This window comes from Haliaeetus leucocephalus, unplaced genomic scaffold (assembly GCF_000737465.1).
Source record: "Haliaeetus leucocephalus isolate CR32 unplaced genomic scaffold, Haliaeetus_leucocephalus-4.0 Scaffold140, whole genome shotgun sequence".
Taxonomy (NCBI): domain Eukaryota; kingdom Metazoa; phylum Chordata; class Aves; order Accipitriformes; family Accipitridae; genus Haliaeetus; species Haliaeetus leucocephalus.
The window spans coordinates 5,382,961-5,408,877 of record NW_010972576.1 but is presented as its reverse complement, the minus strand read 5'-3'; the positions used below and the strand labels follow the sequence as shown (position 1 = coordinate 5,408,877).

Sequence of the window (25,917 nt, the reverse complement as noted above, 5' to 3'; positions counted from 1 at the left end):
AGTACTAAGACAAACAAAGCAAAAGGTTGATGATGGCTGATACTGTCAGTAAAAATTATTCCTCCCCGTGGTCAGTCAGAAAACATATGAAGTGAAAAAAAAACCTGCATCTGTGATGGGAGGAAAGTCCTCCACTGAGACTATGCAAATATTACTGTGATGTGAACTGCAATTTAAAGAGAGAATAAAAATAAAGCAAAAAATGTGATGTAAAAAATGAAAGAACACCATGAAAGGAGTTGTCTTATTCAAAAATTTTGTTCCAAAAATATAACCAAAGTGAGTAGCATTATATGACTCCTACATAAATTCTATTTTCTTACATTATGAGCATCACTTCAGTGTTTGGAACAATACTGTTACACGCACATGACATGAGGCCAAATCAGGCAAATGTGAGAAAAAGACCCAACAGAAGGACTGTGGTTACTGGAAAATGTACTTTAGAAAAAAAAAAGCAGGAAGGAACCATCAGCCACAACAGTGCTCCAGCCCGAAGTGTCTGCACAGGCAAGCGCACACTGTGCCACCCAGTACACTTGGAATGCCCTTCCTCTCCACCCTGCCAAGCCACCCCCACTCCCTGCTCCTAACGGCTCCCAGAATTTCCTTTCTGCTGTATTTCCCACAAGATGTGCGATAAATAAATATAAGGGACAAAGAAAGGAGGGAGAGGAATCCGAGCAAATTCCCACTTCTTTTTTCTATTATTTTGCAAATTTTTACTTCAAATACTGCCTTTTTTTTATAGTGTGATCCCACAAGAGAAAGAAAATACTTGGAAGAGCGAGCTACAGAGGTAGACTGTAACACTGCTCAGCTGTCATGAAGATTTTCATAGACAGGGCTACCTACCTTTTCCTAATTTTTAAATATTTTACATACTTGTGGGGAAATGTCTCTTCTATATAGCACCTCTACTGAGCTCACATCAGCCTTTTGTAATCAATATGTGCTCTACATTAAAATGACAAATCTTACTCAATACAGAAAACTATTTTGCTAACAAGACCTATTGTTTTATCTATTTTTCAGATAGCACAACCTTAAACTTAATTCTAAAGATGTACAGAAAATGAACCCACAGTAAAAAGAAAGTCATTCACAGAGTTGAGACCACCTTTGGGCCAACTGCAGCAGTATTGTAGTATTTAATTCTCTTTCCAGATTTTATCTTTTCTGCAGACCACAGACTCTGTGTAACTGCTTCATGTTACACCAACTGTATGCACTGTGTGTGGTATTACTTAAGATAAGCTTCTCTCCAGCACACAGACTACCTGTAACATCATATGCATTTAGATATTTCAAAAGAGCAGGTAGTTGAAGAACTGGAGGGAATTTTTCGTTGTTTAGCAAAGAGTCTCTCACGTTTAGTGCTTACCTGTGATACAAAGAGCCTATGAACCACCCCTTCTTACTCATCCATTCTGTGTATGTTTGAAAAGCAATGCATTAACATTCTTACGTATGTAAAATCCTATTTGAAATCCAGAGCAGCTTCCACCATACCGTCACAGCACAACTAGCTGGAAAATCTTGGATGACAGTGCCCCTCTCTGGTAAGAAAAGATTAGTGCATATTTGCCGGTTCTGTCACAAAACCAGGCCCCTGGTCTAGTGAACTGTTTTAAAACTATTAAAACCGCTCTGATTGAGAGCAACAAAACGTTCAAATATTAACTTTAACTGAGCTGAACATTGCTTGCTGATTTACAAGCAGAGCACGCTGGCTATCTTCACATGAAAGCTACAGTACGCTGAGCTACTCTGCATCACGCAAGCGCACGTTTCCATTTAATATACCAGTCAGAGCTGAAGCTACCCCAGTGTGTAAGTCAGAATACCTCCAAGCCCTCAATAAAGGTTGAGGGTCTGAACCAAAAGCCATGTTTTGAAACCCAAAACTCATACATCACCTTGGGAAAAGCACAACGGCTGTACACACAAGCACAGCAGGCAGCAAGATTTAATCAGTCTACTATGGTCCACAATGAAATCAATAGCAAAAAGACAGAAATTACCTGTATCTCTGTCCACAGCTTCCACCTTTATGACAAACTCCCCTGGATGTTGGTTTTCACGAACTGTAGTCTCGTAAAGTTGCTTCAGAAATATCGGGGTCTCATCATTCACATCAAGAACAATGATGGTTAGAACCTGTGTGGCGGAGAGAGCTGGGCTGCCATCATCAAGAGCCATGACTGTCAAACTGTACTGCTCCTGAATCTCACGGTCCAGAAGCTGGGCTGTAGTTAAGAGTCCTATTATAAAGAAAGAAGGGATTAAAAAAGTGTTCTGGTCCAGGTTAGGATCCCAGTTGTTCCAGCACTCACAGCTTCAATGTAACATCACTGTGCACACTGTGCCACTGCTCCAAGGCTTCCAAGACTTTGGAGTCAGTCATTACCTGTGACTCCCTTTCGAGTGCTAACTGGCCCAGAAATACTCATTTTGACATCAAGGGAAACCAGGATTCATAGAATATTTAGGTGAAGTTCAGAGATTTTTTTTTTTATTTAATTTTGGACTTAACTTTTTAACTTTATTTAACTTAAATATTTGTCTTTTGCATGCAAGTTACACTATTAGGAGCTCTACAAATCAGTGTCAGCTGTATCATATAATGGATTCAAAATCAGAATAAGAATGAGAAAATATTGCAACTATTAGCGTGAGAACATGTTCCACCCACTGTGTAACGCACATTCCTTGATCTTGACTTTCCCTTTCATTATGTGTACGTATAGCAATACATGCGTGTGCACATGCTTTAAGTATGCACCATGCAAAAATCAGAATGAAGTATTTTACTTGCACACACTTTCTTCCCACATTCCTTAATGCACTATTGGAAAGCACTCTAGTACATCTACACAACACAGTAATAGTGTCATGTGGAAATTTTTCACCTGAGTCTCACTGAGCTTGCCTGCTGCACATAGTCCTGCCGTGCTCGTGTGGTGCTCTGCCCAAGGTAATCACCCCTGAGGATGGTAAGTCACCTGGGTAGACTATTATAGTAATGTGGTATTTCAGTATTGCGTGGTATGCACTCCCCAATATTACCATGAGAAGCACAGTACAAAAAAATCCAGAGAACAGAAGTTACAGTACCTGTGATTTTATCCAATACAAATGCTTTGTTTTCATTGCCTGAAAGAATGCGATAGGTAACTTGTCCATTTCTTCCCTCATCAGGATCCTTTGCAATTATGTGGTGCACAAGGAAGCCCAACTCCACATCCTCCATGATGTAGGAAAGAGGCGAAGATGTAAAATTGGGACTGTTGTCATTGATATCTAAAATAACAATTTTTGCAGCCAGGGAATCAAGCCTGCGATCAGTCAGATTTATTGCCTGGTCTGCTGCAGACACTGTAAGGATCACAGAGCGAGTAGTCTCCCTGTCTAGAGGAAAAGCTGTGGTCAAGGTGCCATAGGAAGGGTGAATAAGAAATGGATTTTCAACCATGTTACTCATTTCTAAGGAATACTGTATTTTGCTGTTCAGAAAACTGCCATCTCCATCTTTTGCATTGAATGTGTAAACCAGAGTGCCAACAGGAACATTTTCCTCTATGCCAATCACTACAAAGTCATCTTGGAAATACGGAGAATGATCATTCTGATCTTCTACATCGATACTCAGGAAGACAGTGTTATTCTGTGGAGGATTACTATTATAATCCTTTATAATAACTTGCAAAAAGAAGTGCGAAGCTGTTTCATAGTCAAGTTCCTTGGAAAGATAAAGGTCTCCTGTCAAGCTATCCATTTCAAAATGAACATCATCATCTTTAGCAATACTGAAATGCAGTTTCCTGTTAGTCGTTAGATGATTATCAGGCCACTTCAGAGAATTTAACACTTGTGCAGGTTTAAAATTTTCAGGTACAACAAAGTGCTTGAAATCTTGAGAGAAGACAGATCTCCCATTGGGAAATGGGATTACCTACAAAAAAAGACAAAGACTGCAATATTTTCCGATCATTATTATGAACAGTGTAATGAAAATTTTTTTCCTTAATTGAGAGTTTAATCATTTATTATTTGTGACTGTTATTTATCCCAAGTATGCCTCAAAGCCAGAAAACAAAGTCAGCATGCTCCATAAGAATTCAAATAGTCCTTGGCCAGTCATTCCATAACGCTATCTTTCATTCCCATGTTAAAAAAAGGGACAAGACTGTCTCTCACCCTCTGAATCACAGGGGTCCAAAGACAGACAACTTGAATACTGCTATCTTTGCCCCTGCTCTGGAGCACTTCAACACTCTTTCTACGTAGGACAGCATCACAGGGACAGATGTGACAAAGAAAGCATGGTACATTATGCAGTTTTCCAAATGCAAACAGATAGCTGGGTTTTTTTGATGGTTGTTTATGTCATTAGAGAGTTTCATTCATTATGGATTGCTGCTGTGTTCCAAGTTAATGCTTCAAAATGAAAGAATCTCTTTAACTGTGGAAACTGCATTTGCCTTGTCTTGACTGAAGCATTTTTATCCAAGCTATCCAAAATTAACCATCTTTTGGGCGACATGAAAATAGCAGCCTCAGTGACGTTCAACCTCTGATAAAGCAGTGCATAGGCAGCCTGGGCAAAGCAGCCCCACTGCAGCTCGATGAACAGCAGGTGGCTGACTGTGTAAAGAGCACACGCTGGATTTCCCACGCCCATGCAGAGCAGCCCTATATAAACCAGCACAAAGGAATGAGCTATCCTTATACTGGGTTACAGAGACAGAATTTAGAAATAGAGTAACATAGAGGAGAAAAAAAAACAAACTACCCTTTCCCCCACTTTCAGTCCCTCCTGATATTTGCTTTTCATTCTGCCTACCTGGGTATTTTCCTCCTCTTTTCCAGTGTTCATAATGACCTCCTACTAAAGCATAAACATAATCTATTTGCAAGACATCGCAGAATGCTGTTGTGTATTCTTAACAAATCAAAATGAGTCTGCCCTCTCATTTCCTCCCTCAACGGAAAAATGGCTAAAGAAAATTACCATGAGGCAAGGTGCTTATAATTTGGAACTTCCTCCTTTCTTCAGCTTATTTCTCTAGCTTCTCCCAAAATTCTTTTTTCAAAGTAACTAAGTATCTAACATAACTGTTCTATCCCTCAACATAAACAAGTACCTGAATGTGAACAGCAGCATGTCCTTGAAGTGAAGGTGTGCCCTGGTCCCTGGCTGTGACCATCATTCTGTAGTCTGATCTCTCAGCATATGATAGAGACCGGGTTGTTCTTAACTCCCCACTGACAGCATCAATCTGGAAGTATCCTATATCCTCTTCTTTGGGGAAAAAATGGGTATGAGTTATTGCAGATCTCTTCAGCTTGCCTCCATAGTACTGAACATTGTAATTAACAGTAAAAAAGAGTAGGACCCAGAGGAAAGGGAACCTGCTGCACTCATTTGGATCACCTCTTCTTCCTTCATTGAGTACATAGTTATTATAAACCACTTACTCTGGATTTAGAAAGCTACAGAGAGAAACGCTATGGAGTACTAGAGCAACTGCTCAATTTTATAGCAACGTCATTCACACCAATGGTGTGTGCATCAAGAGAGCAGCAGACAAGCCAGGATTGGTACTCCTACTTCCAACATAAGTTGGCAGGCAGGGCCAGAGAAATAATTAAGTCTTTGTCTCTGAACTGGCATGAAGGGTCAAGCAAGTGATGCTGGATACACAGCTGGCTCATATCCCTTGCAGACTATGGGTTAGCAAAGAGCCCTATCTACCCCTAAGACACCATAACTGCAGTGATGCCACGGGCTCTGCCTGTGCTCTGAACCAGGACCTAAGTAGGAGTAGCTAAAATCTTACAGTAAATTATTGCAGACCAACATGTGAATATTAGAAATTATGCTTACATCTTTCAAAGACTGGCCGCATGCTAATAACAAGCAACTTCTAATTAAAATTACTATTTAGAGCTACAACATATTACACTTATTCTAGAGTTGCAAAGAAAAATTCTACCATAGAAGAGTAAATAGCTCTTTGTGACTTAGAATCATAGAATCATTTAGGTTGGAAAAGAACCTTAAGATCCAGTCCAACTGTAAACCTAACACTACCAAGTCCACCACTAAACCATGTCCCTAAGCACCACATCTACACGTCTTTTAAATACCTCCAGGGATGGTGACTCTACCACTTTCCGGGGCAGCCTGTTCCAGTGCTTGATAACCCTTTCGGTGAAGAATTTTTTCCTAAAATCCAGTCTAAACCTCTCTGGTGCAACTTGAGGCTGTTTCCTCTTATCCTATCACTTGTTACCTGGGAAAAGAGATTGACACCCACCTCCCCCATTTTTAAGGAATGCAATACAAATTACTCTCTAATTTTTAGTAAAATGGGGAAGTATCTATTACTTGGTATACCTTACCAGAAAATTAGAAAATCTAATTTGTCATAACTACTTCTCTCTTGAAATACTATGCAAAAAATTTTTTACTATGTGAATTTTTAATAAGGTGTGCTAGTGGGTTAAACAAAGTCATGCAGTATAACAGCTGCTATTCTAATAAGCAACTATGGTAAAAATAAATTCAGTGCAGATGTAGTACACAAAACACGCATAAAAAACTGTATTTCCATTGGCATCTAAGTGAGCATGAAGCTGTTTATGTTCTCCAAATCTGCACATGCAAACTAGTTAGCTGCACATATAGATGTTCATTTTTGTATCCAATCACCTCACCTGCAACTGTAAAATATTTGCACCTGCAGAATTTGAAAAAACACAGAGCAGGCCAGTTAGAAATCAGGGTTTTCACCATCAACAAATAGGAGATTTTTCCAATATTGTTCTGCTATTTTTGACTGCCTATAGGTTTCTAATGCTCCATGAGTCCCTTCTGGGTTGACTCTTGCAGTCTGGAACGTAACGAGGAAATTGCCAACAAAAGGAAACAATATGTAGAGACAATTATATTGAATGAGACAGTCCTGCATTCTACATTTTTCATGATAGTTTCAAAATAGTAATGACCCTATATTACTGTTTTTACAAATAGCTTTTGGTTACTTTCCTGGTTTAGGTCCCAACAGTGTATGTCTACATTCACAGATACGCTATTTTGTTCCATATAATGTTTCAGGACACAAAATCCCAGCTAAGCAAAAGACAGAGGAGATATGAAAAACAGAAAACATAACATGAATTGCATGCATATATTTTTAACCTTTTGCTAAAACTGACATTTAAAATAACTGATACGGAGAACTAACAGGAAAAAGAAAACAGTAAACAGAAGTGCACAAAAACTATTCACTTCATTTTTCTACCAAAATGGAGCTACAGTTACCAAACTGAACCAAAAAATAAAAAATAGTTAAAAAAAAAATATCAGAGAACAAAAACATTGCAAGTATATAATTGAAATCTAAGCATGAGGCTATGAGGCTTCAGCAGTGATGAGGACAGTCAGTACCTCTTAGCATAAAGACCAATACTTGTTTTTCTGTTTCAAGTAGCAGAACATAAATAGCTAAGCTCAGCTGAAATGGGTGTCAGTCCACAGAGCTTCTGAAGGGTTGAAGCTTATTTGATAAGGGAAAGGAATGGTCAGAATCTACATTTCTGAATAAAATAAAAGACAGCTGGTCAGAAAAGAAATTACCAGTAGTGTTATTCACTAGAGACTACAATTCCACTAAAATCCAAATATTGCATGAAATGGTAAGTTTTGTACTTATTTTGGTGGCAATAAAATTAACAGAAAAGTCTGATAATGTCGGAAAGAGATATTGTATAAAACTAGAACCCCTTGGGACTTACATTTCAAAAGTACTTCTCATTTTCATCTTTTTTTATCTGGTACTGCATAATAAAGACAGTCAAAACTGAAACATCTTATTTCTATTTTTCCAGTATTTTTACCAGTCTATTTTGCAATTTATTCATGGACAATTTCAAATTGTAGCCATTTGATTCCAAATCAGAAAAAAATTCAAGAAAATAAATCCTTGTGAAATGGATTTCCCTACATCTACAGACAGACTAATCAAACTTTTACACTACATTTTGTAGCTAAAGCAATTGAATTCAGTTCTGAATTTCAAAGCTTACCTGAAGACAGATCTTGCTTTTCAACCGATTTAATAGATGACATTAGAGAAGAGATAGACCACTTTTGAATACTTTTGCCCAAGATTACCGAGGGCAAGTGCATGTGAGCAGTAGGTTGCTCACTTTCTAAATACACTCCAAATTCTACTCCTCATTCTTTTGGAAGTTCAAAATCAGGAATAAGGGAAAAAGTGGGTTTAAGTTTTACACTCAAAGAGCATGTCAGTCATTGCTCTAAAAGCTCATGCTCCCTGCACTTTCAGAAAGATTTGCTCAGTTTTCATCTCTGTTAGTCACCTGAATTAGGCAACTGCTGCTTGTATCATACACCCTAAAGATGTCCCTTTTTGTATGAAGGGAAAAGGGAGAAAGTATAGGAGAAAACAATACGAAAGAAGGAAATTGAGAAGAGCAGATGAAGCATGGAACAGAAAAAAATTAAATTTCTCAATAACTTGACTCTAATGGGCCCAGTATCTTCTTGTGCTTGCAACTCTATCCTAACCTGCCAATAAACAGATACACTTTTTCACTTAAATTTTCCACCTCTGCATTGTCCAACCCATTGGCCAGCCTTTCATTTATATGAGGTTCTTCAAAGCCCAGGCACCTTCTCAACTCTGTGCTCTCAAACATAATCACAGAAACTGCAGTTTTGGACAAAAAAAGATGGCCTGAGAAACCCCAGGCAATGTGTGGCTGTGAACTCTGGCAGAGCATTTAAGCCTTCCAGGGACTGGCATTCAGGCAAAATGGCCCAGAAAGCAGACAAAAAGTAACACTAGAGTTTTCTCAGATATTCATGACCTCAGTATGCAGTAATAGTTAGCTACATATTTTTACCTAATTTCCTGAAGAACTGTATCTTTCCCAGGTTTTAAAATACTTAGTGCCTTGGCCATCTCATTCTCCTTTGAGATGAAAGAAAATTTGTTTCTCTTCACAGAAAAGAGGAAGGCAATGCCATGGCTCCCAAAGAGCTTGAACACCATGAGGCTGCTGCAGAAATACAGCCCTCTGCATGTCTACGAATGCTCCCTACATGCTGCTAGCAAATCACCCTGGAGAACAAGTACTTGTCTACAGACATACGTACAACACTTGCCAATTTCTGTGTGTTAGCAGTGTAAACTGGGCTTCTCCTAGCACTCTGTTGGTCAAGTGCTAATCTATCCACAGAATTGGTCCAAATGCAACTGTAAAAGCCTCTATTTTGCCAGTGCTAGTCTTAACACATAAAGTAATAGTTTATGATACACTACAAATACAGACTAATTTTTGTCATAAATGCTATACTATAACCTATTGACAGTCACAAAGAAGGCCAGGCAAACCACTTTGCAATTGCCAGCATCACTAAGGAATAGCACACATAGCTGGGATTCACCTCTCTCTGAATTAGGTTACTCTTACAGTGACAACACAAAAGTGGAGGTATGGCAATATGATCATGCATTTCCATACACATGAATATTTAAGAATGATCTGTTTTGATTTTCTGGGAATAGAGAGGGGCATTTTGAAGGAAACGCTTCTCCTCTGAAGGCTAAAATTCATCTGTTGTGTAAGCCTCACAGTTCTTTTACAGATTCTTCCTTATGTAATTTGTTGGCATTTGCCATCAACCCTCATGCATAGCTTAATCTATTGCTGCTATCCTGGCATTTCTTTAAGGTCTCAAGAACATTAAAAATTACCCAGTGACTCTTACAAGCTTAACAGCTGACACTGACACTCACAGCTCTTAATCTTGTGGCAGTCCCTCAACTGTTGAAAAGAGCACTGGTCTGCATGCAGTCCTCCAATCAACCTGATGTCTTTGTGTTTAACAAATATGGCTGTAAATCAGATCATATTTCGTCTCCATATTTTAGCACTGAACAATGTCCCTGAACAAGAAAATACTATTTTAAATATAAACCAGGCAAGAACTTCACCATGAAACAGAAGACCAGATGTTAAAGGCTTTGAGCCAACTAACAACAACAACAAAAATCAGTATCAGAGAAGCTCAGCTGTTCTGGATTTGTTTATCGGGAAAATATCTAGTTCCAAGGCTGGGAGGGCTCTTTTAGTGGCGTTTTTTTGGTGCTGTTTTTATCCTTTTGTTCTTTCTAGAGACGGCATTTGCAAGACCAGTTGTATTTTGTGTTGCTAGTCATTTTTATAATTTGAACTCTTACTTACTCCCCTCTGGGGCTCTACAGTGAAGCCAGTAAGAAAATCCAATGTATAGTTTGAAGGAAGGGAATATAGTTAGATACACAGACAGGCAGAGACCCCTGAAGAACACTTCCTGTGTTGCCTGGCCACCACACTTCAAACAAAGGGTTGGGCACTACTCATTCCCTTTGTCTTAAGGGGGATCATTTCCTGCAAAATATTATTATTCACAATGCAGAAGTCTACAATTCTCTCCAGTTCCCTCTGGAAGAGGCAGTCACTTGTATCCAAATTAAGGGAATAATAGTATGGCCATAAACTGACCCTACAGTCTTTTATTATCTACATATATTTCAACTGCAAAATTTCCAATAGAGTTGTTAAATGTCTCATTTTTTTAAGCATCTCTTGGTGGAAGACAGCAGAGTTAGTTCTCTGGCCCTTGTGGATTTGGATCTTAAAGTCCTTCCATTACTCCACAGAAGTCAAAAGGATACATAAAGACACAGTATAACATAATCCACAGGAATCTTCTGGTAATTTCAGCCTTGGCAAGAAGAGGCTACAGATTCCCTTGCTCTTTAAGAGTGAGGAGTAACGTAGCTTTGCAGTATTTTGTTCTTTACTCTGCAGTGACAAATAATTGTAATGAGTTTAAACCAACTGAGCCCACATTTGAGCTCTGCCTACACAGAAGAGAACACCTAAGGAAATGCACTGAGTGGATGGAAGTATTGGAAATGCTTTCTTGCTCTGATGAAACAGTATGCTCTGTGTGCAAATTACCGTAGACTACAAATACCGAGCTTAAAAGGTATTGATTACATTAAGCTGCTAGAGTACAGCAGGTACCAAAATAAAGAAATAGTTCTGTTCTTGGCACCTCTTGCTATTTTCAACCAATAGTGAAGAAAAGCAGGAGAAACAGACATGTTTTCCTCACTGATTACAGACGGAGTTCTCCTTTGCGTAAAAGTGTAGCAAGTGGCATGCAGCAAAAATGGAGATCACATCTATGTCTCTTACTAGTATTAATGCCCCAGTCCCACTCATGTTCTAATTCTGGACCTTCTGTTATTGACTTCACTGCAAGCAAAACTAGATCCTATAGCTTACCCCAGAAGCGAACTACTACATGTAGGAATTATGGGGAAAACTAAAGAGAAGTGTTTTTAAGTGGCCATGCTATGTCAGGCTAACACAGTGCTAAACAAAGGGTGAAACATGAACTAAAAACCACAAGCCTCACTGTTTGCCCAGATTATCTGTTGATCCTTCTGATCCCTGTCTCAGACTGTCATGAACAGTTCTTTTAGCAGGAAAAATTTTCAACTGGTCATGGGAAAAGGGAGATCATCTTTCCTTTAAGATGTTAAACAACTGACTGAAACACAAAACTGCACAGTACAAGACCATGGTCCTAATCTCTTCGGAGTGCTGTTTGAACGGTCTCTGGACAGCCACATAAGCAACCAAACTCCTGGGAAGATGGGGCAGGGGGGGATGCACGGACGGACAGAAGGAAGGAAGGAAGAAAAGGTAGCTGCTTGCACCTCCTTAGATACTTCATAAGATGTACCATGGTCACGATTCCTATTTACGCAGGCACCTTTATTCCAACAAACACAAAATAGGCGTAAAATCCTGTATGCACCTCTAAAACTCTAGTTATTTCAATGTATCTTTTCTTATGAATAACACTTTAAATTCTTACCTGATTCTATTGAATACAGTACAACACCGTTGTTTCCAGAATCAAAGTCTTTTGCAAAGACAGTGGTAATATGTGTCCCTGATGGCTGCCCTTCCAAAACCTGTCATCAAGCATTTTATAAATAATTTGCAAATATACATGGATAACAGCAAGTCTTAAAATAAATCCCTTGCCATAACACAAGAGTTTATCTGTTACTCTATTTTCCGTTTCAGTAATATTTACAGTCAGTGCAAAGAGCATTTCAGGAAATGGTTAAACAATACAGTTCTAGCAATCCTCTGTTACAGTCTGCATATATTGCTAATTCGAAAATCTGTAGTACAGCAGACTCAGATGTCAGAAATTAAAAGAGATTCTACTGCACACATAAATAAAATTATACACGTCTATCCTTTACATCTAACAGAATACACAGTGGAGAATCGTCATCATTTGATAAAGCCTGATACTCCCAAACACACGCGAGTCTCAATTAAGAACGGGGTCGGTTTCTATTTCGCTGCAGCACCACTGTCACCGTTTCCCAGCGCAGGGGGTTTGGGCTCCCGCCACAGGGTGGTGCTCAGAGCAAGGCAGCGCATCCCGCCGGCAGCACCCACCTGGGCATGCAGCACCCACCTGGGCATGCAGCACCCACCTGGGCATGCAGCACCCGCCCAAGTGCCGCCTGAGGGAAGAGGGGCTTATTGTCGTTGAGGTCCCTCACTGCGATGTACACGGCTGCTGTGGCGCTCAGCCGCGGTGAGCCATGGTCGGTCACTAGCACGGTCAGCTGGTGGTGAGCGTGTTTTTCACGGTCTAGTGCAACCCAGTTTATGATTTCACCTGACGGACAAAGAAAATGAAGGAGAAAGGGAGTTAGATCTCTACTGTGTGCTACCACTCATCATACTACATGCAATTATACTTCTAATTTAACGTGAAATAACAATACATGTCTTCTGATACACCTTACTGCTCACATTAAAACCTCAGCTTCCCAAGCTCCACTCCATAGAAACGTTCTGTCAATCATAGTTTGCAGTTGTACTTTAGTACTGTATTACATTCTTTACTATACAGTGGATGCCCCGGAGCAAAGGTGTAAAACAGTACAAACCAACGTGCCAAACCCCCAAAGAAATCCATCTGGCCTTTTCTTCACCACACTTCAGGACAGATAATATATGAGCACCGGGTTTTAACTGCTGACAACAGCCTTTATGAAGCCCCTGGGTTAGGAAATGCTCAACACAATGTCTGTACATTAATCAGGAACCCTTATGTCTCCTATATGTTCTGGTAAACCCAGTGAATAAATCCGACCCAATCTTCTCTCCATCTGCTCAACCTTACTTACTAGCTGTAGATTTGCAATTGACCAAAGTCCTTCACACAGATAGCCACATATTATTTTAAGATCTTCTTGGTTAACTCCTAGCACTCTGCCTTTAAACTTCCATAAACATACTCAACAGGAATCTGCTTTGAAATGACAATTCTATTTTGAGATTCACACAGAGAAATTCTGGGAGAGCTTATTCACTCCCCATGAGGCCAGGACATTTGGGAATAAGAATTTTAAACAGCAGATCTTTGCTCGCTACGTATCATTTTGCTAAACCGGATAATTTACAGTGCCTGTGGTCCCTACAGGATTCCCTTCCTCTGGGCTCTCCATGCTGTGGTCTGTGGTGTTATACTGTGTGGACATAGTACCTATTACTCAAAGCATTTGGGATTCACTGCAGAGTACATCCTGTGCCATGAAAAATTTCTCTCAGCCAATTTGATTTCTGTGGTGCCATGTACAACATGAACTCAGGTTTGATGTAACTTACAGAAGTTTTCACAAATATTTTAAATCACTGTAACTGTCAAATGTCATAGTTACCTTTACAGTTTTTTATGGCTGATCTGTACTTTTCAACTGTACTTCATCACAGGCAATTAAGTTCCTCATATGAACTACTGAAGCTATAACTTAAAACTCCTTTTAATTTGTTACAAACACTGAAACTTACGACCAAGTGACCAGAATGAAGTCATGAAAAAAATAAAATCCTAAGGGTTAGTTCATTCTTCATGAACATATATTAGATTTATTTCATTCCCCAAATTGTGAAGCTCTGAGTTAGAATATTCACATATCAACCCAAGAGATTCACAGCAGTTCCTGAAAGCTTTACACTTTACTTCCATTCCCTTAGGGAAGGCTGCTTTCCAAAAGCAATATTAGGCAGATTACAAATCATAAAATGCTACCTGTGTTGGAATTCATCTTGAAATACTTTCCATCAGACAAAAGGAAGTAAGAAAGTTGTCCGTTTCTTCCTGAGTCTTTGTCAACAGCTGTGATGGTGCCAACCACACCCCTGGGAAGTGGATTTTCCTCCACTTCAAAGAAGTAGCTCTCATGCAGAAACATGGGAGAATTATCATTTTCATCCAGCACATTAACTATTACCGATGTACTTGCATTTTGCCTGAGGTTTTCATCCTTGGAGGTGCTGACCAGGACTCTGAAACTTAGTATCTGTGCACATTCGTAGTTCAAATGTTTCCGAAGATAAATCCAGCCAGTATCAGAGCTGATTCCAAATGCAACAGAATCCGTGCTAGGCTCTAAGGAATACGTCAGCTTGGAGGTAACGCCGTGTGGATCAAGTGAGTGGGCTTGAACCTGAAGGATTTGGGCACCTGGAGAGGTGGCTTCACTGATTTCTACTTGATACACCAAGTTCTGAAAAACCAAAGTAGGGCCCATCTTCTGCTCTTCAATAATCACTGTCAACATCAGCAAAGAAGTCAGAGGAGGACTGCCATAGTCTTCAGCTGCTATGTGTAGAGTATACTCCTGCTGCTTATCCGCAAACACTGTCCTGGTGAGGTTTACCACTCCAAGGTTTGGATCGATGCTGAATGCATTTGACTGCTTGCTTGCAATACTATATTTGATTGCCCCATTCAGGCCACTGTCTTTGTCTTCTGCATGAGCAATGTAGACAGCAGTGCCAGGGGGCTGGGTATGTGAAATAGTTACCTTGTCAGATTTGGTAAGAAACACTGGAGGGTTGTCATTAATATCTACCACAGATATGTTGACCTGGGTGCTACCATAGACAGGGGAGTTACCCAACTGTGACTGAACGGTGAGCACCACAACAGACTGAGTTTCATGGTCAAGCTGTTGTTTGGTGCGGATGATACCAAACTGGGGATCAATAGAGAATCTTCCATGTGGATCACCGGAGGAAATTCTGTAAGAAACCACTTCTAAAGAATCTAGAAATGGAAATAACAACAAAAAAGTAAAAAAAAAAAAAAAAAGGAGAGAGAGAGAAAGAAAGTGATAATATAAAGGTTGGTGTGAACATCTGTGAAGAATGCATGCTGTTAAATTCAGTGGAATAAATGTAAGCTACACCGATGTTTGACTTCCTTGGGCTTTTTATGCTTCCTTCTTCCTGTCCCTGGAGCCCTTCAGTAAAATATGACTGTGTACAGTTTGTCCACTTGTGCACCGTTTGCTTTTCATCTCACTGGTATGATAAAACTCTATAGAGGAAATAGTATAAAAGCCTCTTGTTTTTCCCTTTTCTAAAATATAGAAAAAACACTCCTATAAATTAGTCTTATAGGAGTAATTTCATTACACACAGGCATTCACTATAGCAAGGAATGAAACAGGTGGCAGTTCTCTGAAAGAACTGCATTTTACTGAACTTACTGTTCATGGATGACCATTGCTATAACCTTTATACATCAGATGCTACCTAAAGCAAAAGCTATCTAAAGGTTCAGGCTTATTACCAAAGCCGCTCCACAGGTGCTACCTCACCCCGAGGACAGTGGTCAATGCACTGTCCTTCCAAGAAGGAGAAAATGGGAAGACCTGACTAATCAAACTTATATAAAACCTCTGCCTCTACCACCTTACATGTACAGATCCATCATCAAGCTGGTACGTGGACTCATGGCTCCCACTGTTCTGCATAGGAACCAAATATATATGGCTCTCAGGACAGGATCTTTTATGACTAAGGCCTGGTAGCAGCTAACCCATTTCCCTCTAAAAATGGTAATGAAACCAAATGGATTAAATACATTTTCAAAGGTCCCATAAACATTCATCTGGACTTCACCACTTAATTTGAGAAAATGTGTGTGTGGGGGGGTGTTTGTCTGTGGTCTCTTTTGGGGGGTGTTGTTTGGGGTTATTTTGCAGCACCACTTCATATAGATTCTCTGACACTTCTGAACACTCTCTGATAATGAGTATTGCTCTGAGATATGTCTTGCATGGGTAATGCTTTAACACAAGCCACACCATCATACGGACATTTCCTTACACTTTCACAAAATGCTTCTCACCTCCCCATTTACAATTACAGAAATCCATCTTGAAGAAATGGAGGCAGTTGCCAATCCCCATGGACCACCAAGGAGAGTACCACAAATCTCCATCTGTTCCAAAGAGCATCCTGATACAGCAGTGATTACACCAGCTGCTGTAAATACCAACAGTAAATACTATTTAATGCTCGACAGCCTGAATGAATAATATGAAAGTTTTTAAAAAAATTATCTGCAGATATTTCCAGTTAACGGTCACAACAGAAATGCAATGTAATCTCTGACTGAGCATGCAACTTACTTGGAGGCTCTCTGGCCTTTACAGTGCCGATTGGGATGTCTTCAGGTGCATCTTCAGGAACAGAAAAAGCATACCGGGATCTCTCAAATATGGCAGGGGCCGAAGCGGTCTGAAGGATGTTTACTGTGACGGCTGCATTGGTGGCAGAGGAAAGGCCACCTCCATCCCGTGCAGAAACAGTCAGGAAGAGCGCAGAGCGTGCCAGGTGACCAAGAGCTGAGATCAGGTAAATAATTCCTGAAAATACACAGAAACAAAAAAGCAATAAAATAAGTTAAAATTCAGCAGGCTGTCAAAATAGTTTCAACATGTACCACTACTCTAAGAGACAGCCAGACAATGTGGACAAAAAGCAGCTCTCCCCATTCCTTTTTGAGAGCCAAGTTTTTTCAAATTATATGGTCTTTACCATGCAACAAAGCCACAGAGACATAGCACGTTCTGTGTCAAAACACAGTGTCCATAATTCCAATTTTAGAAACACAGATTCAGCTAAATCTTTAACAACTTAACTGAGTCAGTGGCGTTGTTCTGAGTTTTCAGCGATGTTAGGAAAAACACAATTTTACTAGTACTAGTCTATAGGAATCTGGAAGTACATTGAGGGGGGGAATACTTTCTTGTTACAAAAGACTAACTTATCTTTGCAAACAGTGAAGTTACAAACAGGCTGCAGAGACATTCTGCTCAAATAAGTCCCCAAATAAACCATCCACACAAACGGGGTTGAAGCCCCAAAATACAAATCTTAGGAGCAGTGGGCTCTGTGGAGAGTATCTGGGAAGCAACCACCTGCTGTCTGATCATGAGTTTCTGGTAAAATACCCTTTAATAGTGAATTTTAAGATCTGTTGAATTTGCAAGCTGCTAACAATTAAATTTTTTATAAACTATATGAAATAAGTAATTCTTTGAAAAGAAAATGCAATCCTCTGTCCAGAAATACAGGACTTTGGATATGTCTTCCCCAAGATAAATACATTTTCATCCTTTAACGCTGATGAATGAGACTAGCTGTCTCCAAATACATTCTCTTCTGACTGCTAAAATAAGTCTAGAGTAGTATCAGATAATTATGTCCAATTTTCAAATACTCTCTATAGAACTACAGAAACCCACATCTAACTATTATTACCTAAGATGGTAGTATGGGTAGAAAGAATGAACATGGCAGGAATCCTGTCACATCTTCTTCTAAAGTAAAAGCTTGTATGAACTTGAAAGCAAGCTTTTTTTGAGTGAAGACTTCAGTCTCAGCAATGAGAATTACTTCCAAACCGTAGTTCTCTATGGGACGTTCATAATGGTCCACAACAATTATCCAAAACTGATACTTGTTAACTGTTCCATGAGAGACAGTTATTCATTGTCCTTTCCAAGCAAATTAAGGATTTATAAATGAAGATATAAACCCACATATAAATCATTAGCCCTCAGAGCACTCTGAAATGTCTGGCCTAGATGAAGTGAACATAAATACTTAAAAATTTAAGGGTAAACACTAGATCATAGAGCAATACAGCAGATCACAGTACGTTTGTTACTTCATAAATTGTATAACTAAATTATAACCTGAGGCACACAGTCAAAGACCAGGTGCTTTCAGCCAGGTAAAAGATGGAATAAAAAAAATGTGATTACATCCTAGAGAGCATTAATACTGATTTGTCTTATCCTTTCCAGCATATTCCCTATCATTGAGCAGGAGGAAGACCACTTACTCTGAGGTAACAAAAATCCATCAATATTCTAAGACCTTTTGGTGGTCACAGATTTTGCAACACACAGAGAACTATTTGTAAAGTAAGTTTTTCAACATGAAAATGAAGATGAAAGGTGACCAAACACCTGAAAATCCTTCTTAGCAATGACTGAGTTTAACTAAATATACACTAAATGCTAAAATTGCAGTGAGCTAAGCAGTAAGGTTGCAGTAAACTCAAGTGATTCAACTAATAGGGACAACTTTCTACATATCAACAGATATTTTCAAGAAATCACCTGTGCTTTCTGTAGAAGCTGGTGAAGACACAAAACCTCTAGCAGCTCAGTAAAACCAAACTTTTAAACTTTGAGCTACCTTTGTAATTTCCTGGCTCTCCAGACAGGTTTAGTAGGGATGATGTTTGGCATTCAAGTCAGACATTTAGTGGTCCTATTTGTCAGACAGGGTAAAAATTAGATTTAACTTCAAGTGCCTAAGGAGAATCAGTGCATGATTCAACTACAATATACCTTCTCAAAATTTAGCATGAAGCCACAACACTAATTTGCTACAATGTATTTTTAAGCAGAATAAAGGAAAATACATGAAATCCTTATAAATACTCAAATGTGCAGCACGCGGTATACATTCCAATTATACTGCTAGGACATTGTAATAACAAACTGTGTCTTGACATGCTTAAAATGCATTCAGAGGGTCTTCAGGATCAAGGAAGAATGGTTTCCACTAACAACAAAGGACACTTATTCCAGTGTAGCAAAACACAGTAAAAACACAACAGACATAGAGGTGGATTCAGAATTCATTGCTGATCCAGTTCCTATGCCAATAACTGATGCACTTCCAAGAATCAACCTTATTTTGGCCTTTTTGTTCTTTTTTGTCTTCTGATGATTGGGTTTTACGATTAGTTAGCTCAACAAAGTAGTCTTCCAAAGACATAAACTTTTGGCTTTTCCTGCGGTAATCTGAGCAACTGTAGCTCAAAGGAAAAAGGGTTTTAACCTTTTTTTTTTTCCAGAGGTTAAATGTATAAACATGGACTTTAAACACTGTTGTTTTCAAATTAAATTAAGCCAATAAAATGGACTGTATTTTACTAACTTGACCAATTCGGTATTTTTCTACTGACAAGGTCAAAAATATTTCATTCCTATTTTGGATACTTCAAAATGTATGTGAAGAGTGGGAAAACTTCTACACAAAAGCATTACATTGAAATTCTTACTCTCAAAGCAATAACTAATGACTTCAGAACATCCCTTAGCAAAGGGTGGAGCTAACAGTGCTCCACTCCAGGAACTCTAAAGACCTGATGGAACAGAAATATTTCAGAACCAAAATTCCTTCTCTGCTGACTTAGACAGATTACAGCCAGTTCAGCTACAGAAAGCAGACAGAAAAGAAAATGGATAAAAGATTTTGCTTTCTCTCTTAATTCTTTTGCTGTGTCCTAGGGAGGGAAGGGAATAGGCAAGTACATCTCACCAACTCAGTCCTCTCTTGGAGGACCAGGGACACCCTAAGAACAGTGGCAGATTTCAGGTAAAAAGTGTATGTCTTCCATATGGTTCCTTCCAGCCTCAAAACTGTAGTATGCAGGAAATTTTATAACCCAGTTTGACTTTTAATTATATACATTCTGTTTGTTTCAGCATTTGTAGGACTGGGCATTAGCTTTGCGTCTAGTGATACATAATCTATACAGACATTTGAGACAGCTGTACCATATGCTGGGGAACATGCCACATTAAGCTCTATATGGCATCATATGATGGGAAAGAAGTTGTAGAAGTAGGCAGCACCTGGGATCCTACTTTCTATACGGTTAGGTAAAAACATTGGACTGTGACTAAAACGGACAGTCATGACCACTTGGGTCAAAAGTAGCTGCCAGCACACCTCAGAGTAAGCTGGCTAGGTGTATTTGATCTGCTGAAGTACGGTGCAGGCGATCCCCTAATACTACACTGCAAAGGCAGAAACATGGGGCTAACTGCAAGAAGCACATGGCAGGAACTAGCTGTGTAAGTCAAGTCACACATTTGGTGTGTGAAACTCAATAAAGGTATGCCTTGCTAAATAACAGGTTGAAGACAAGTCACAGTTTTCCTTTCTTTCCTGTTCTGTGATTAAGAAAAGACAGTGGCTTATTAGTGTTATTATCATAGTCATTTGCAGCCTGCAATTTGTGGCTTCAGAGAACTTAAAAGACAATTAGGTTGCTGTGGTACAGAACATATTCTTCCATTATGAAAAACAGTTTCTAGAAATGCTGAGGATGGAAAGGGAATAATGAGACAGCTCCTCTGTGAGGAACGTTTTACCAAGACCAAAGCTCCCAGCAGGGGACCACACAGACACAAGTCTGGTTCCACTTCAAGGAGTCACTGCATGAAAAATGCCACCTTCTTTCTTACAGCTTGGCTCCCCATATATATGGACAGTCTTGTCTGCTGCCTTTAATAACATTTAATTCCCATTTTTTACATTTATTGTTTATATTACTGCAGTGCCTTGAAGATTTTACCTCTGGTAATTCCTCATTCTGCACAAGAGAGAGCTGGAATGAATTCTGCTTCACAGGTGAACAATCATATAATTATGTACCAGATGAAGCATTAACATCCAGCCTCACTTACACCTTGGCAATCTCATTTTCTTGACTAGATCTGCATGGGTGTAACTGACTGCAGATTCCAACCTTTGTAAATCAAAAACATGACACAGAGACTGCCTATCATGATTTGTATACACATTTTAGACAGACTCTGCAATGCTGATTGCATGTTAGCAACTGTCACTGTAGGTTCTAGCTGGGGAACAGCTCTGCTTCCAGGGCAGGGTAGCTTAGCACAGACCTTTTGCTGCAGAACAATCTGTGCTTACTGGCTAGCATAAATTGTTACAATGGTTTTGGTGATTCAATGTATGGTGAGAGCTAGTACTAATGAAGGGTGAAATCATAATTGTCAATTCCTTGATCTGCTTCATACTTCCTCACGCACTGACATGCTAGGTCTCTTCCAAGAAGTTCTTGCTCTCCACTTTGCGCCTATCAACCACAAAAGATAAATGAAGCCAATGTTTGCCCAGAACATGCAAACACATTAGAGAAAGACAGGACTCTGTGGCACCTGCCATCATCTGTCAATGACAAAATTTCTCATGGGGTTTTTTTGTTCTTATTTTTGTGGAGATGCACCCTACTCCACAGGTGGGTCAGCTGCTAAGTGCTGTTTCTCAAGAATTAAAGGCAGGAGACAGGTGCCCGCATATAATGATTCTTTAAAAATATATTTCTGATCATCTTCATGATCCTGTGTTCAGTCCTAACATCACAACAGCATACATCATCAGTAGGTTCACTCACCAAAAGCATTTTTTGTACAGCAGAAATAAACTGGTTATCCCAATAGGATTTCCACACATACCTCTCTCTAGCTGACCACTTTGAAAACCTATCCGTTTTTCCACTGGGTCATCATGTAAACAAAGCAAAAAACAGCCCTACATTTATAGCCATTCATAGGTAAACAAAATATTTTCCACTAGTCAAGCACTGCACAGGCAAAGATAAAAATCAGGATGCACTAACTTCAGTAACGAAGTCTGGATTGCATAGAAATGTGTACTCATTTAAATGGCTTCCAATATTTTCTAATTGTTCATAAAATAAAAAAGCAACTTCAGAACACGGCAAGAGGAATAAAATCAATAGCTATCAATAGTGTTCCCTAAGATCATGAAACTGAATGCCCTACCAGCTTTAAATGATGGCAGTATTTCTTCAGCAAATATCCTAGGATGGGTGAGCTGGCATGACGTGACACACAGCTCAGACAGTAAGCAGATGGCAAAAAGGTACGCATAGTTCGCCACCCCAATTCACCTTCAAAGCTGGCCGCTGGACCTGCTGTTTAATACTGCATAGGTCAGTGCTGACCCACTGACCTGCTCAGAGCATGCCTCACCCAACCTAGCATTCCAGCTTTTCAGTGCAGAGACACACATACAGCTTTGCTTTTTATGTGCCAGAAAAATTTTCCAGATGAGCATAGACAGGATGATCTTCCTAGAGATGGATGCAGTTAGGAGGTGTAGACTTCGCATTAACATTAAAACCAGCATTGTTCTAGGGAAGAACGATAGTGTTTCTGCTTGACGTTTCTATTTAAGTTTATCCAACTCATTGCCTATGCTATAATCTTAACATTACTTTTAAGTTCCAGTTTCAGCAATTTACCTGTATTTAAAATGCACCTTTTTTAGTGAAGCTGCATTCTTGATGGTAACCATAACAACACCCTGCCAAATGCACTGTTTGAAGAGCTGGTTTAATAACTGTCAGGGGAAAGGAAAGAATTAATGAGGAATTACACCGTTATTTACAGTCTACCTGCTGTAATACACACAGCTTCAGCTCATAGGAAAAGGCTTTAAAAAGCTTAATCTTGATGGCACAAATGCTGTTTTGAGTTTCAGTGAATAAAAGGACTATTTCAAGTTTCAGTGTTTTTTTGCTTAGTACAATGCTGTTGTTAGTACCACAAAGGTTTTACGACTAAACTTCATACAGGAAAAAACCCAAGTATTACTTTGATGTAGCCTTCTCTTTATTGTAGTATTACATGTTTAAATAATTCTCCCCTAACAAAAAAAACCCAAACCAAACCAAAACACCAAAACACTAATTTGCCAGTAAAGCAGCACATAACCGAAGAGACATAATTTGCTGTTACAGGGAGATTTCCTCTGTTTCTGCCTTGGTTTGTTTTCTTTAATCTGACATAATAGTAACTCAGAGTACGTTTGTTGTCTGATTGCATACAAAGAGAACGCTTCCACATAAAACATGAGTTTTAAAAAAACCCACACCAAAAATCAAAGTCTGCACCGTAAGTGGGCAGGACTCTGGCCTGGTGAACTGCTGTATTTTCAAAGACAAAGGCAGAGCCTTCCCCACGCAATCTACACAGCTCCAGCACTGCCACACCATCCCACCAGGTCACCTTTGCTTTCTTAGCTTACTGAAGTTTTCCAAAAACATATTTCTAATCAAGGACTTTTTCAATCAAGCTGCCAGCCTGCAGATCCAAAAATAGTTCAATGCACAACCTGGTAACAAAACTCAACTGCCATGGTAACCGGAGATGATATTTCATTGAAGGCACTGTACCAAAAGATGCATGTTTCCAGCACAGATACAGAATGAAACCTAATATAAGCCAAGTAAGTTATAGTTGCTGTTCTTCTATTAAGAGCATTATGAAACTTATCAGATGTTCACGTTACTCCTCACAAACTGATTTTCTACTCTATACACTCCCCTACTATGCCCATTTTAACAGTCCAACAGTGTGAAGGCATTTTGCCAAGGCTGTCTGCGCTTTCGTCTTTTTTTTAGGTTAACTGAGAACATGAAGTACATTAAGTACATCTGTACTTAAGACCCATACAGTCTCTATCAAAGAAAAGTGTTGATTGTTTGAACTTTACTGTACAAATCTCATGTTATTCCTCTCCTCCAAAATGGGAGGTTTGGGCATAATTTTTTCATTTTCACCATTTTTCTTGTTATCAGCCCACATCATCTGTGCAACCCCATGGGAGTTCACTCTGTCTCACCTGGTGAGTTCTTCTGTTTCTGAGATCTGACATTGACTTAATTACAAGAAAGGGGGGTGGGCTAGAGTATTTTTGTAAATACTTTGCATTGTATCATCCACAATGACTCTCAATTACATGTCACCACACTATTGCATGGTTGAGTTTTGGCACATAGCTTGTAGGAATTTTTCTCTTTGTTAGATGGTCAATTCTGTTGGATTTTATTCATAAAAGAGACACATACATTAAGAGCTGGCACTGTGGATATTTTTTCATGCTGTTCTGCTACACAGCTTCCTTTCAGGGCCAAAATCTGCACTCTCACATTTACTACAGCAAATTTTGTGTACTTCAAGAATATACCGTTTCCTGTATTCATGTTAGATTTCTCATTAGATGAGATCTCAGTGAAGGTAGATGTCCACAAATTACTCAGCTGAGACCACTAATTTTTCCTTTGTGACTTAACTCAAAGTTCTTCAAAGGTGAAAACTTAATGAGCTTAAACCAATGTCTCAGACATATTCATCTGATTTGCAGCATTCTGAATACACTATCAATTTCATATGAAAGATCAGAAAAACAGTAATTGAAGAAACTGCAGTTTAAAAAAACAAGTGGATTCAAAATGTTCCAAAACACTCCTAATTTTAAATGTTATTTATGTAACCTCTTCATATGTTTAGCAAATGTACTACATGCTGTATGAAAATGCCAAAAGTAGTTTAAAAATAAACTGTTTTTTCTTACAATACTATATGAAAACATCATTAATCATCATAAAAATGGCCTTGTTTTCTTTAAAAAGGATGCATCCCCATTTTACTTTGATGCATATTACAATCTGCTATATATTAAACTTTCTATAATACATGGAGTTAAGCAAAGTTTGGATTTTGTTTTTCCCAAAAAGAAATTTTGGTGTTTCAACTTTTGTTTTCAACCTGTACTGTAATAAAAATAAAGCAAAACTTTTTCATGCAATGAAAATCTCATAAGATGTGACTGTTAAACACCGACATTTCCATTTTCTTCAATAAAACAGAACTTGTCAACATCCTTAACAGGAATGAATTTATTCTGGTGCTCTGAACCAAATAAAAAAGTTTATTTTAAGTCAGTTTGACACTAAATCGCATCTACACATGGTGCCATAGTACAGTAATGGAAGTAGAACAGCACTAAATTGCACACTGCCAAAACAAGAAAAGTATATCAATGGAGGAACTGTTCTGCACAAGCTCTACACTTAACTCCTCTTTTTGCATCCATTACCAGGCACTGTTAAAAAGATGAGATGCTGGAATTAAATCTGCCTTTTGGCTGATAAGTTAATAATTCTTATATTCTTAAATTTGTGTGTCCTTCAGGTGTATTCCTCCTTTTATTCTTCTCCAACAGCCTAAGCTCCTAGACTGCTCTACATCTCTTACAGGACATTTTAGTCACATGATGCCCTATGCTATTCAGTTAAAAAGAAATCAGAATGCATCTTTGTGCTGGTTTTGGCTGGGATAGAGTTAATTTTCTTCAAAGTAGCTAGTATGAGGCTATGTTTTGGCTTTGTGCTGAAAAGTGTTGATAATACAGGGATGTTTTAGCCATTGCTGAGCAGTGCTTGTACTGCATCAAGGCCTTTTCTGCTTCTCCTCCCACCCCACCAGCGATGAGGCTGGGGGGGCACAAGAAGTTGGGAGGGGACACAGCTGGGACAGCTGACCCCAACTGCCCCAAGGGATGTCCCAGACCATACGGTGTCGTGCTCAGCAGATAAAGCTGGGGGAAGAAGGAGGAAGGGGGGGGACGTTCGGAGTGATGGCATTTGTCTTCCCAAGTAACAGTTACACATGATGAAGCCCTGCTTTCCTGGAGATGGCTGAATACCTGCCTGCCGATGGGAAGCGGTGAATGAATTCCTTGTTTTACTTTCCTTGTGCACATGGATTTTGCTTTACTTATTAAACTGTCTTT

The 25,917-nt window shown here is 39.2% G+C and overlaps 1 protein-coding gene across 1 annotated transcript in view; it reads right to left on the bottom strand.

Moving 5' to 3' along the window:
* The window catches only part of DCHS2 (dachsous cadherin-related 2), a 71,311-nt gene that overhangs the window by 30,257 nt on the left and 15,137 nt on the right, over positions 1-25,917 (bottom strand). The window contains exons 4-10 of the mRNA XM_010561017.1: positions 16,611-16,847; positions 14,219-15,238; positions 12,612-12,799; positions 11,972-12,071; positions 5,148-5,305; positions 3,118-3,955; positions 2,025-2,264 (exon numbers count right to left, since the gene is read on the bottom strand). Of these exons, the coding sequence (XP_010559319.1) occupies positions 2,025-2,264; positions 3,118-3,955; positions 5,148-5,305; positions 11,972-12,071; positions 12,612-12,799; positions 14,219-15,238; positions 16,611-16,847 (2,781 nt within the window). The remainder of the gene's footprint in view (positions 1-2,024; positions 2,265-3,117; positions 3,956-5,147; positions 5,306-11,971; positions 12,072-12,611; positions 12,800-14,218; positions 15,239-16,610; positions 16,848-25,917) is intronic.